This window comes from Coregonus clupeaformis, chromosome 17, assembly GCF_020615455.1.
Source record: "Coregonus clupeaformis isolate EN_2021a chromosome 17, ASM2061545v1, whole genome shotgun sequence".
In the NCBI taxonomy this organism is placed as follows: domain Eukaryota; kingdom Metazoa; phylum Chordata; class Actinopteri; order Salmoniformes; family Salmonidae; genus Coregonus; species Coregonus clupeaformis.
The window spans coordinates 24,116,110-24,128,726 of NC_059208.1; the positions used below are offsets into that span (position 1 = coordinate 24,116,110).

Genomic DNA, 12,617 nt, shown 5'->3' on the forward strand with positions numbered 1-12,617 from the left:
TAGGGATGTTGTGTAAATGAAATTATACAAACCCCCCAAAAAATCCATTTTATTTCCAGGTTGAAAGCCACTGTATTACTGGACAATGACTAACATTTTCAACAACAAAAAAATATAGAAATATATCTATAGATGATATGTTTTACTGTCACATACACCAGTTAGATGTAGTGAAATTAGTTGTTTTACAGGGTTAGCCATAGTAGTACGGCGCTCCTGGAGCAAATTAATGTTAAGTGCCTTGCTTAAAGGCACATCAACATATTTTTTCATCTGTTGGCTCAGATATTCAAACCAGCGGCCTTTCGGTTACTGGCCCAACGATCTAGTCATTAGGCTACCTGGTCGACATCTCTGTACAACTTGCAAAGTAATTGTAATGCTGCATATTGTTAAAGAACACTACTACTACACTCTTGCTGTATGATAATCAACAGCACCTCTAAATTGGTGTGAAGCGTCACGCCAACAAAAGCCAGAGCGAAGTAAAGGGTAAGGGGTGAAACGGAAGCACACCATGGTGTTAGCCAGCCACAGAGCTAAAGTAGTCAGGCCATTTCAGCTCTAATGTACAGTGGAAAGGGTCTTATTTTGAGATTATTCTGAAAACAAGCTTTACTGTAAGTAGCTTTGCCAGTGGGATCTGGACCAAACAGCAAACCAGATCCCAACACTAGCAAAATGGACTCTAACCTAGAGAGTGGCAAATTATTTTACATGACAGATGTACTATTCTGTTCAATTGTATATGCAAAAGGGAATGTGTATTTAGGTAAACCAACACAAATAAATGGGTATCTAAAGTATTGTGTGGCAGAAAGATGACTATTATCCACCATACAGTGAGTGCTGCCTGATGGAGATTTGATGACCAGATAAGTGGATGTTCTCTAGGACACCCACTAGGGACGATCACTGTTCTCTGTGTAGAGAGGATGACTCAAAACCATGAAATTCAATGCCAAGCTGAGAGGCAGAGAGAATAAAAGATGTAAAATGACTAATGCAGTCATTAGCTACCAAACTGTGAAGTTAAATCCAGGTTTACTGAGCTAAACCCCCCAATACAGATCAAATTAACTTTAAATATGATGCCAATATTATTATCCATCATATATAGTATGATATCCATAATATATATTATATTCATATTTTTACACACAGTATGAAATACATTCCACCCACATGGGGATGATTCTTTCATCAGTACCCGATTTCTCTGTTCAGGCATATAAATTCAAATCAGTGCACTGATTAAATTAGACACTAGAACTTACTGACACTGTCCAGCCACCATACTGTTTATTCTGCACTGTTCATGGAAAACATGATCTGTGTGTGTGCTGACCTAAAAAGCTAAAAACTGACAATGACAAAACTCTGTTCGGGGACGTGGTAGAGTCATGGACATATGCAGCAGACTGTCAACAAAAACCTAAAATCGCTACATACAAAACTACCCTGACAATAGGACCTGGCAGTCCTATATAATGGTACACACACACACACACACACACACACACACACACACAGGCAGAAGTCGGTCAGCTGATCAGCTTGTCTCTCAGTCAGCTCCATCTGTTCACCGGTCCCTCTGCACCTCTCCCCCGCTGGCACACTCTTTCAAGTGCTGCCCTCTATTGTGTTGCCAGGGTAAGATTCCCCTGCAGAGCAGCACAGTCTGGCTGGCTGGGCTGTGAGCTTCCCTGCCCCTCCCCCTCTGGCACTCTCGTCATCTTCTGCTCTCCCTCGCTCTCACTTTCATTCTCTCGCGGTCGCTCGGTCTTTCTCTTTCGGTCTTCAGCTCTCCATCGGTATCTCTCGCTTTCCATCACCTTTCACCCTCTTCTCTTTCACTCTATCCATTTATATCCAGTTCTCTTTCTCTCTTTAGATCTTATAATCGATCCATACAGTCCTCTCACGTCATCCTCCTATTCTCCCCAAGCTCTCCTTTGCTGCCCTCCTTTATCCTCATATCCTGCCTCCTCCTTCCCTCCATCTCCTGTCTATCCATCTCTCTCCTCACCCCTGTCTTCTTTTGACCTGCTCTCCCTCTTGCTCTCTTGACCTATTCCCACAGCTTCCCATCCTACTTTTTGCTCTCACAATGCCATCCATCTCTCCTTTTCTCCAATTCTACCTTTCTCTCTCTCTTTAGAATGGATGTATGTGGTGAGCAGTACGGGCCGGGGCCCTTGTCCATAAAGGCAGAATGTAATGTCAATTCCCATTTGCAGTTGCCCGCATTCAGGTACATGGAGCCCCCCAGGGCATCCTGATGGAGCACAACTAAAGCCTCTGCTTGCTACACTACTGGGCTGCCAAAGAACACATCACTAACGTGGCAGCATCGGGGAAACTGAGTGGCCATAGCGGCTCTGTCCTGCTCTATCCTCCTCATTCATTTGACAGTAGTACATCCCTGAAGAATGTCTCCCACCATTATAACAATGGCCAGCGGTGGGTGTTATTACTTATACATGTGGTTAATGGACCCCCTCTATCTCTATCACACCATCTCAGGAGGGGCCGATTGCTTGCTTCCTCAGAGTACAGAGGTAGCGGACTATGCCCTCAATGGATATGGATGGTCTGGAATCTGCCGGATGTCGGATGTCAGATAGCAGCTCGTCCTGTGCTTGCTTCATAGGATGACAGTGTACTTATGCCTATGAGGAGGACCATATGATCTGTATCAGAGACCGAGCAATCACATCCTGTTGTATTTAACAGTCTGTCTAAAATGGGCATAATGCTGCATAAGCTCTTTAAAATATTGAGATTCAATTCAACTCAGGCATCAAATCACACTATTTATTTAGCTTGCCGTGATGAATAAATAAATGCTAATGACAGCAACAACAACAAACATGATGCAGACTAAGTGCCTGTTTAACAAAAACAAAAAACGGAATCTGATTTGATGCCATTTACCATCACACCCTGGTGCATCATCATAAAACCTATTACCGTCTCCATGGCGATCATGGTGCGTCATGTGACCTTTGGAGGCCACGTGATAAGGAGAAGCCCCCATTGACCCTGTCCTGTCCCGATTAGGATATTGGGATATGACAGGTCTTAGGGGACGTCCCAGGAATTTGGTTGACATGGCAAAACGGGATTAGTCCCGGGGAGGGAGCATCGTCAGGCCAACAGAGGGAGGCCCGCCTCCTAGGGAACCATCAGCATCGTGATAGGACAGTTCTGAAGGGCCCTGGCCTCTACCCAGAACCCTGGCCTCTACCCAGAACCCCCTTTGGTGGTGGGCCTCCATATCGGAAAGTGTTGGGCAATTGTTCTAATTGGAATCAATTACTTAGGGGGAATCTTGCCAAGTGCTGTTTTGTGGTGCGTGTCGTGAGGAGCTCCTCTCACCGTGACCTTGAATCGGGGCAGTGACAAAGTCTTTAAGCCATGCTGTGGGAAGACCTTCCTCCTTGAGCTGCTTAAGAAAAAGGGCATCCCCCTCTTCTTCTTCTCTCCTCTCCCTGGCTATTCATCTCCCTCCTCCTTCAGAGCTCTTTCTCCCTCGCTTTTCCTTCCCTCGCCCCTGATTGGGATCTGCAGTCAAGCGGATTAACACGTCCTGGCAGTAGAGGCAGGCTGCCCACACACACACACACTACACACACTACACGTGCAGCACAGAGAGAGGCTGTGTGTGTACATATGCATCACCACCCAGCCGTGTACTAGAGTGAAGGAATGCCTAACTGTGTGAAGAATATTGAGTGTGTCTGTGAGTGTGTCTGTGTGTGTGTGTGTGAGAGAGAGAGTGTGTATGTATGTATACACATTTCAGTGTTAGTATGAGTGCTTTTGAGCATTGGGTCTGTATATTTATGTGTGTGTATATTAATGTACTGTGTGTGTGTGTGTGTGTGTGTGTGTGTGCGGTGTGTGTGTGAGTGCGTAGGGTATATAGTAAGCATAACGTATGACTAAGTGTGTGTGCGTGACTGCATCCAACTCCATAATTCAGAGACGCGGGGAGGCAGAGCCCCTCTTCTCTCTCTCCCTCCGTCTTTCTCCTCCTCTTTCCCTGCTCACCCTCGCTACACAATACAGATGAAACTAAACAAGCGGTCTGGGGATTGGCAGCAGAACAGTGGTTTGCCTCTGGGCCTGAGGCTTGCAAAAGGAGATGGAGATGCATTGGGGAACCCTCATATGGATGCAGGCAGTGACACACTCCCGCACTGAGGCTCTCATCTGGCCTGAATATTGTATGAGGCATTCTCACGGGCCACTGCAGAGCAGGCGCATGCACACATACATGAAGGCTTACACACAAATACAGGCAGGCATACACACACACAGAGGCATACACACACACAGCCAGTGGAGCTAATGTGGCCCGGAGTGGCCAAACGCCCTGCCACAGCACACTAGCACACACACTTAAGAGCCATCTGCAACTGGAGCTCCATGTAGCTCTCCCACTGAAAGCCTTCACCTCTGCCAGACAGACAGACAGACAGACAGACAGACAGACAGACAGACAGACAGACAGACAGACAGACAGACAGAGAGACAGAGAGAGAGAGAGAGAGAGAGAGAGAGAGAGAGAGAGAGAGAGAGAGAGACAGAGAGCGAGAGAGACTCATTTACACTCTGAATGCCATCTCAGTTACTCCACGTGGTAATGGACAGCTGCAACTTCTGTAGCAAGTATTTCATGATCCAGTGACATGGTCTTCATAGAGCGAAAAGGCTTCACTGTATATAAATTATAAAATGGTAAGTTAATATTTAAATATTTAAATAGCCAGTTAAAAACGTATTTTCCCATTTGTTATGACTCCATGAGGAAACCTTTATCAAGGTATATAAATTAAACCGCACATCCATGTTGGTGAACAAAAGATATCCCTTGACCACTCATTCGCTCAATGTAACCTCATTCACATTCCCTATATAGAAAACTATCTCTATGCTCCTCCTCCTTCATGCAGCCCTCCATTTTGTGACAGAGTGGTTCCAGGGGGACCGGAGGCTTTTTGTTGGAGTGGCCTTGGAGCCCCGGCCAAGGCCAGGGGGTGGTGACAGCAGGTCCAGCTGTCCCTACCTCTGCCCTCCCTCCATGATCCCAGGCACCAGGCAGCCGGCCAGGCCTGGATGGATACTGGAACAGGCCCCACACGAGCCTGTAATCTGTCCACAGCACACTGGTGTACATTTAGGGCCTTCTAGAGCCGGCCCATGCTAGCTGCCCTCTCCATCTCCCTCTCTCCCTCTCGATCTGTCTCCTTCTCTCTCTGAGATAATGTCATGGAAGATACTGTAGCTGCCCTCTCACTCCCTCCCTCTCTCTCTCTCACTATACATTTGCTTTAAGAGGAATGAATGATGAAGGCTTGTAGCTTGTGTTTATATTCATCTACTCTGGCTATGACAAACACAACATCCAGACAACTCTGGATTCAACCAAGGATTCAACAGAGAAAAGCACAAGAAACTAAAAAAGCGATCTTGAAAACTCGAACAGTTACCTAAAAAAGAAAAGAGAAAGTAAAAACATCATTTTTCCTGCTACATAAATGAAGACCTGATGTCTATGGATTGAAAGCGCTCCTCCAGACCAGAGTGGTGGTAGTCAAACATAAAACAGCTCCTGATATCAAGAAAACATCACATCAGGTCACATGGGCCTGTTATCAAATATAAATAATCAAACACTCCAGAAATATTGCCAACTTAATTTATTAACAAAATGTTTTAAAAAATTATAATGCAAAATCAGTTTATAGGCAAACCATAAAATAAAGTGTTATCAAATCTAAACTACCTTAAAAACTAGCATATTATGACCTTATTAGACCAAATTACAACTATATTACAACCACGGCTGTAAAAACAAAATGAAACACAGCGAGCCATTTCATTACCGCCTCTCCTCCATGGCACTGTACTAAAATACCATATTGTAACACCTTTCCCCTCTCCCCCATCTCCCCCACTACCTCAAAACACACAACCACCCTGTTCACCATCTCCTGCAGGGAATTACACAGTAACACCTCCCTGCTCTTCCCTCCTCCTCTCTCCCCCCTCCATTACCTCCATGATGTCGACGTTGGTTCGGCTCTCGTGGGGCTCGTTGTACTCTGTGTATTTGAGCAGGACCTTATCCATGTCGGTGCTGGCGTACTGGAACAGCTTGTTGGAGTGGTTGAAGATGATGAGGGCGATCTCACAGTCGCACAGCACACTCAGCTCATAGGCCTTCTTCATCAGGCCAAACTTCCTCTTGGTGAACGTCACCTGGGAGGGGAGGGATGGTGTGGGTATGGGGGGGTATATTAGAGGGTGGTAGAGAAGGGATGTTGTGGGGGAGGGGGGGGGAGATTGGCAGGTGATATTGGGAAGGGGAGGGGGATATTTGGCATAGAAGGAAAGAGGAAGAAAAATAACATTAGCGATACTATAAAAGTGAAGGAATTTCTGGTACTGTATAATAATAGGTTAAACGTAATAAAAGTGTGAGGGAATATATCAATAACAGTAATTAAATACGTCTCTTAGAGAACAGCCAATGTGTGAACAAACAAGACACTACAGAGAGCTAATTAAAGGTGACAACAGGAATGAGGTCCTGCAGTGTGTTGTGGTGTTGTTTATTACCACTCCCTTGGTATTGTGAGGCATTTATGCAAATGAGGGATTTGAATTTGTTTGTTTTGCTGTAGACAGGATCAGAGAGGCGCACGAGGAAGCAGATGCACGGAAAGGAACCACACATGCAGGTTCTACAGCTGCCATGTGAGACCTTCAACTGCTCGCTCTCTCTCTTTCTCACTCTCTCCATCTCCCCTCTCCCTCTATAATTGCTTGAGCACCCCCATGTTATACTGATACCTCTCTGTGGGGCAGGAGCCAGCTTGTGTTCTCTCCTTGTCCTCTCTCACTGTCTACGTCTCTCTCTCTCACTGTCTACGTTCTCTCTCTCTCACTGTCTACGTCTCTCTCTCTCACTGTCTACGTCTCTCTCTCTCACTGTCTACGTCTCCCTCTCTCACTGTCTACGTCTCTCTCACTGTCTACGTCTCTCTCTCTCACTGTCTACGTCTCTCACTGTCTACGTCTCTCTCTCTCACTGTCTACGTCTCTCTCACTGTCTACGTCTCTCTCTCTCACTGTCTACGTCTCTCTCTCACTGTCTACGTCTCTCTCTCACTGTCTACGTCTCTCACTGTCTACGTCTCTCTCTCTCACTGTCTACGTCTCTCTCTCTCTCACTGTCTACGTCTCTCTCTCTCTCACTGTCTACGTCTCTCTCTCTCACTGTCTACGTCTCTCTCATTTTCTTTTCTCTCCCTCCTTTTCCTCCTTTTCTCTCCCTGCCTTGTTCTTGCTCACTCATTGCTTCCCGCTGCCACAAATCAAATTATATCGGGGTCGTATCCATGGGCAACCGCCTACCACCCCCTCCCTCAAACCCCATCACACACACTCACACAATCATCTCCTTGCGCACACACACACAGAAACAAGGGGAAGAAAGTTCAGCGAGGACAATGGCAAGCCAGGCTCACAGAGCTGATAAACAATACAATTCCAATGATTTTCATAACCAATTATACGCCTGTTTATTATGAAGAGAAATACTCTGATTTGTGGGAGGCGTGAGGTACACCGAGTCTTCGACAATAATTAGTCTTGATCCTTCCTTCGACATGAATGCCAGGATAAACAAGCTGAACATAATTGACATTAAGAATAGAATTGCAAGTAACCAATGGCAACGAACGACAGAACAAGACATCCTCCATGAGAGGGATGAGTTGTTTCATTACCGTGTCCTCGCATGAGTGTGGTTGTGTGGCGAGGAGAGGAGGAAGCCACAGTGACAACCACAACCTCCCCAGCTGCTCTACTTTCTGCACCTGCATTGTTTCAGGAGTGTTCATGCTCTCTGTAGCATTCGGCGTTCAGTTAATAATCCATTACTATGTCAACTATTAGTGGTTCTAAAGCTCTCTGTTCACAACATGTATTTCATATGCTGTTGAATTTCAGTCAGAGTCCATAGCCTTGGGGACAAGGCCAATCCAATTGTGCTATTGACAGTATCTTGTAATCAACATCTAGTAGGATGATGGATCACCAATATTTCTCTCAACTTTTCTTGAATGATGAATCAACATAATGCTTGAATGCCTGAGGCATTTTGAGTCTGTGTGTGTGCTGTTCTATGAAAATGGGCATCCGTAAAGATTTAACAGAAGAAATGTAAGATGATTGCAGGATCTCAGGCCACCTAGTGTCTAAAACACTCAGGTTTTACTCAGCCAGGGATTTTTTGGGGGGATGGCAGAGGCATCACATCCATGACTCAATAAGCTCAATCAACCAAAGCCCATTAACCGGTTGGCTCATTTACCCTTTCATGGTCTTGGAACAATACTGGTGTAGTCATAGGCATGATAAGAGTTTTTACATACAAAGAAACATAATCCACACACACACACACACACACACACACCTGTCTGTTCCGTTCATCTGTGATCCTCTGTATTTGGATCTTTTTCCTTCCCATGGTTCCGGTCTGGCGGTGGGAGGGGCGGGGGGCGTGGCGGGGTCGGAGGGCACGGCTGTCCTGTGGAGGTCGTTGGTGGGCACTGTTGCCGACTAGGCTCCTGGCTGTCACACTCTTTCTCTTACACACTCTCTCTATCTCCCTCCGCTCCACCTGTCTGAGCCAGCTGCTCTAGGAACTCTTACCCCTGCAGGAAAAAAATGAAGAAGAAAGTCTGGGGCCACGTGGCGGGGCCTTCAGATCATGGTCTGTACAGCAGGCAGGTCATCCACTGGTCCTCTGAATTAGGATCCTCTTCCCCTCTTTACTGCAGGTACTCCTGGAAAATAGAAGAGAGCATTGGATCAGTATGAGATTCAGGAATTAGAGGTATTGTTCATGTACCATTCCTGCCAACGTCCTTCATAAATCAACAATTGTCTTAGCCTTTAAACCTCCACAGTACTCGACAGAGAAACCAAAGCGATGCATTTAAGTCAGGGTTCCTCTCGGACAAATTAGAAGCACGCTTCGAAAGAGCAGCCGCAGCAGCGGGGGGGAACTGAAGGACGGGGAACCCTTCTCTTGGGGTTAGTGTCTCCCATGGGGGCAAGTGAGCCTGGCGCGCACTGCGGGAGCCCCTCGGGGGGACTGACCATCTATAATAATCAAAATTATCGTTTTAACCATGTTTTTAGGCTGTACAGTGTTTGTTTACATTTATAATGTTTACAAACATTGGAGTAAAACAAGCTTATATTTTGGGTTCTGATGGGGTGTGACAGTTGAACTAAGCTCATGAGGCATTTCTAAAGTTATATTCTTTAAGAATCAATACATATATCAGTATAAATTAAATTAGTCCAAAAGTGGGTGTAGCAACTGCAGATTGCCCCTTTAACTAAACAGGGATTTATTATTACTTTTTTTCTAATGTATAGCAATTTGTAACAGCAAAAAGAGAGACGGCAAATGAGAGAGTGCAGAGTACATGTGTGCATATGAATTCATGAATGAACGAGCAGACCGCAACCCGGGAATGGCAACAGATGCATGGACCATTTTAATTAAGCCCCACTACTACTATTTGTGGTTCAGCCTTAAAAATAGCTCTCTATATATACATCCAGACTGTGTACTATTCACACACCCACATGACAGTGGGAGCCGAGTCACTGCATTAGAGAGTGAGTGCATCTGGAAAGCCTTGAGTACACTTTCAACACTACATCACCCACATTGTTTACCTGAGAGAACAGTGAAACCACCCCCTGATTAATGCCTGCTCTGCTTCCATTACAATAAAAAACAAACAATGACGTGATAGAACGGATTCTGTGTGTCGGTGTGTGCACGGACACGGACCACACATTTGCTTTTAGTTGATGCAATTGCCTTCACTATGGCAATGAGTTCTTCATGAATTATGCACTACGTATTTGGCTTGGAGGCAGGACAATGGGAGAAGTCTGAGAAAAGGGGGTTATGCATGTCATAATGGTTCTCTTAAAAAGAAAGCCCTAACAAAAGAACTAGAGGCAGCTTCAGCTCTCGTTTTACATGGAAAATATGGAGGGGGTTGTATTAGGGCATTTCCACGGTAACGGAATTACGCTTTGAGATTTTTCACTTTCAAAGTTTAACAAACCATACAACTTAATGCACAAGGACTACTTTGAACAATTTACACAGAACATTTAAGAAAAACACATTTAGTGGAAGAACTGTGCAGATGCAAAGTTTGGTAACATAATTACTGTAAAATTTCCCTCAGTGTTTTATGCGACAAAGTTTTCCAAAAACTCTTAAATATCTGCTCCGATTAAGATTCAAAGATGTCTGCAGAAAGAACAGGGTGTCAGCTATGACATGACACCTTTAGTTTAAAAATATATATATTTTGGTTATTGAACTACAGTAGGTGAAGTGGATTTACATCTGGTAACAGAATTACGGTAACGGAATTACATCATGAGTCCCTGATCTGTACTATACAGAAATGCATAATTATGGATGTGAATATCATTCTCTTCATGGTAATGTATCCTGAATAGGTACACAAAAAGGTAGAAATATGCAACATCCTCCTTTTGCATATTTGGGTATTATTCTACACACTGGCTATTATTGTAATGAGCTGCGCCCCCAAACAAGACCACATTTGGTTGGTCCGGACCAGACCAAATCTGAAACAATCATAGACGTCTATGTTTCACAAGTTTGGACATCACAGTACAGCACAGTAGAGTCGAGTACAGTACAGTACAGCAGAGCAGAGCACAGTAAAGTAGATACGTTCAGTACATTAAATTATACTGTACTCTACAAGTGTACTGTACTCTACTTCTTTACTTTACTGTACTGTTCTCTACTTGGTCTATTGTACTGTCCAAACTTGTGAAACATAGACATGTATGATTGGTTGAAATTTGGTCCGGCCAGGGCAGACTGACCAAATTTCAACATCCATGGACGTGCGATGTTGGTCGGTGCCCAGTGGGTGAGGATGCTTGTTACAGTAAATGGACGTGACATTAACTGGAGAAAGAGAATGTGGCAGAGGGAGAGCGAGAGAAAGAGGGAGAGTTAGTGAGTGAGTGAGTGAGTGAGTGAGAGGGAGGGGTTGTCCATACTGTTTTAACAGTCTTGCTTTGACCACCAGATGACAGAAAGAAAGAAAAAAACAGTGGAAGGGAGGACAGTAGCAGGTGACCTGTGGTTTGTGACTACTATGATTTCCCATTGTAGCCAATTCAATTGCAGCAATTCCATTACAGATTTTTCGGTAATTCGGTTAACGATTTGGTAACAGAATTACGAGTTTGAATCACTTAATAATTAATAAACAAAGTTGATATCAGTAAAAACACTACAACTAATTGGTAGGTCTTCCTTTACTTGTTTCTTCTGTTCAATTTCATTATCCTCCCTCCTCATGAGGGAGATAAATAAGAACATTTCTTCAAGATATGAGGGTTTTTGGTAATGGAATTTCAAGGCACAAGTAGGGCTGTTGCGGTGACCATATTACCGCCACACCGGCGGTCACGTGTCATGAAAGCAGTCAAATTCCACGTGACCGTTTAGTCATGGTAATTAGGCTTCTCCAATCTCTGATGCTGCTGATGGTCATTTGTAGCCCACCAAACTTGCTAACTGCCTGGTACTCAGCACTCTAATCACTCTGACATCAATGCAAATGTGTTTGAAAATCTAATCAAACACTTCATGAGAGTCCATGAGCTCATGTTGCGCAACATTTCAATAGGCTAGGCAATTGCGCGAGAAAACAGAGTGATGGCCTCTACTAAAAAGAGGAGGATCAGCTTTCTATAGGCTAGGCCTACTATATTTATTTTTCAACTTTCCTAATATTAAGCACATTGCTTATATTTACAAAAGGAGTATAGCCTACCGGTCTGGCATGAAAATAAACCACGGGGAAAAGCATCCTCCATTCGCTATTGAAGTGCATAGATGACATGTATTTTTTCCCGCTGTCCCTATTACGATACAGGTGCATGATAATAGTCCATTCTAAATCAAAACAAATTTCACAAATATATTATTTAGTATATGTAAAGACAAGATTAACAAGAATAGTCTGATGGGTGACAATCACTTGTGAATTATATATTATCACTTGTAAACGATCCTCAGCATAAGAAACAATGCCTTTTTTTTGCTACTTTTTCTAATCATAGTCGCACACCTCATGTAGCCTAGCCCATAGGCCTATATGTTTAATAAGGTTTGTATCACAACTAAAGTGGCCAAATAACTTAGTGTAGAGAGGGCTAGGGCAAATTTTCAATGGTGTAATTCAGACTGGGACACCGAGTGCATTAACTAAGGAAGGGCCCTCACCACCAGCCTGGCATACATAAGCTGCGCATGAGTTTCAAGTTTGGGGAAGATAATTTTCACCATAAAAATGCACCTTTATAATAAAAGCATTACATGCATAATTGCATTTGCGGTCACTTTTGATAATGGTGTTTTCCGCTAATGGAACATTCGCGCTTATAGCCTACTACCATGTGCTCATTGCGGCGCTTATAATGTGAAGAAATAGCCTAATAGTTGATCAACA

The 12,617-nt window shown here is 44.2% G+C and overlaps 1 protein-coding gene across 10 annotated transcripts in view; it reads right to left on the reverse strand.

Annotated features, from left to right (window-relative positions):
* The window catches only part of mef2d (myocyte enhancer factor 2d), a 65,513-nt gene that overhangs the window by 24,460 nt on the left and 28,436 nt on the right, over window positions 1-12,617 (reverse strand). For all 10 annotated transcript variants that reach the window (XM_041852813.2, XM_041852812.2, XM_041852816.2 and 7 more), the window contains exons 2-3: window positions 8,492-8,864; window positions 6,067-6,270 (exon numbers count right to left, since the gene is read on the reverse strand). In XM_041852813.2, coding sequence (XP_041708747.2) covers window positions 6,067-6,270; window positions 8,492-8,545 — 258 coding nt within the window. In that variant the 5' untranslated portion in view covers window positions 8,546-8,864. The remainder of the gene's footprint in view (window positions 1-6,066; window positions 6,271-8,491; window positions 8,865-12,617) is intronic.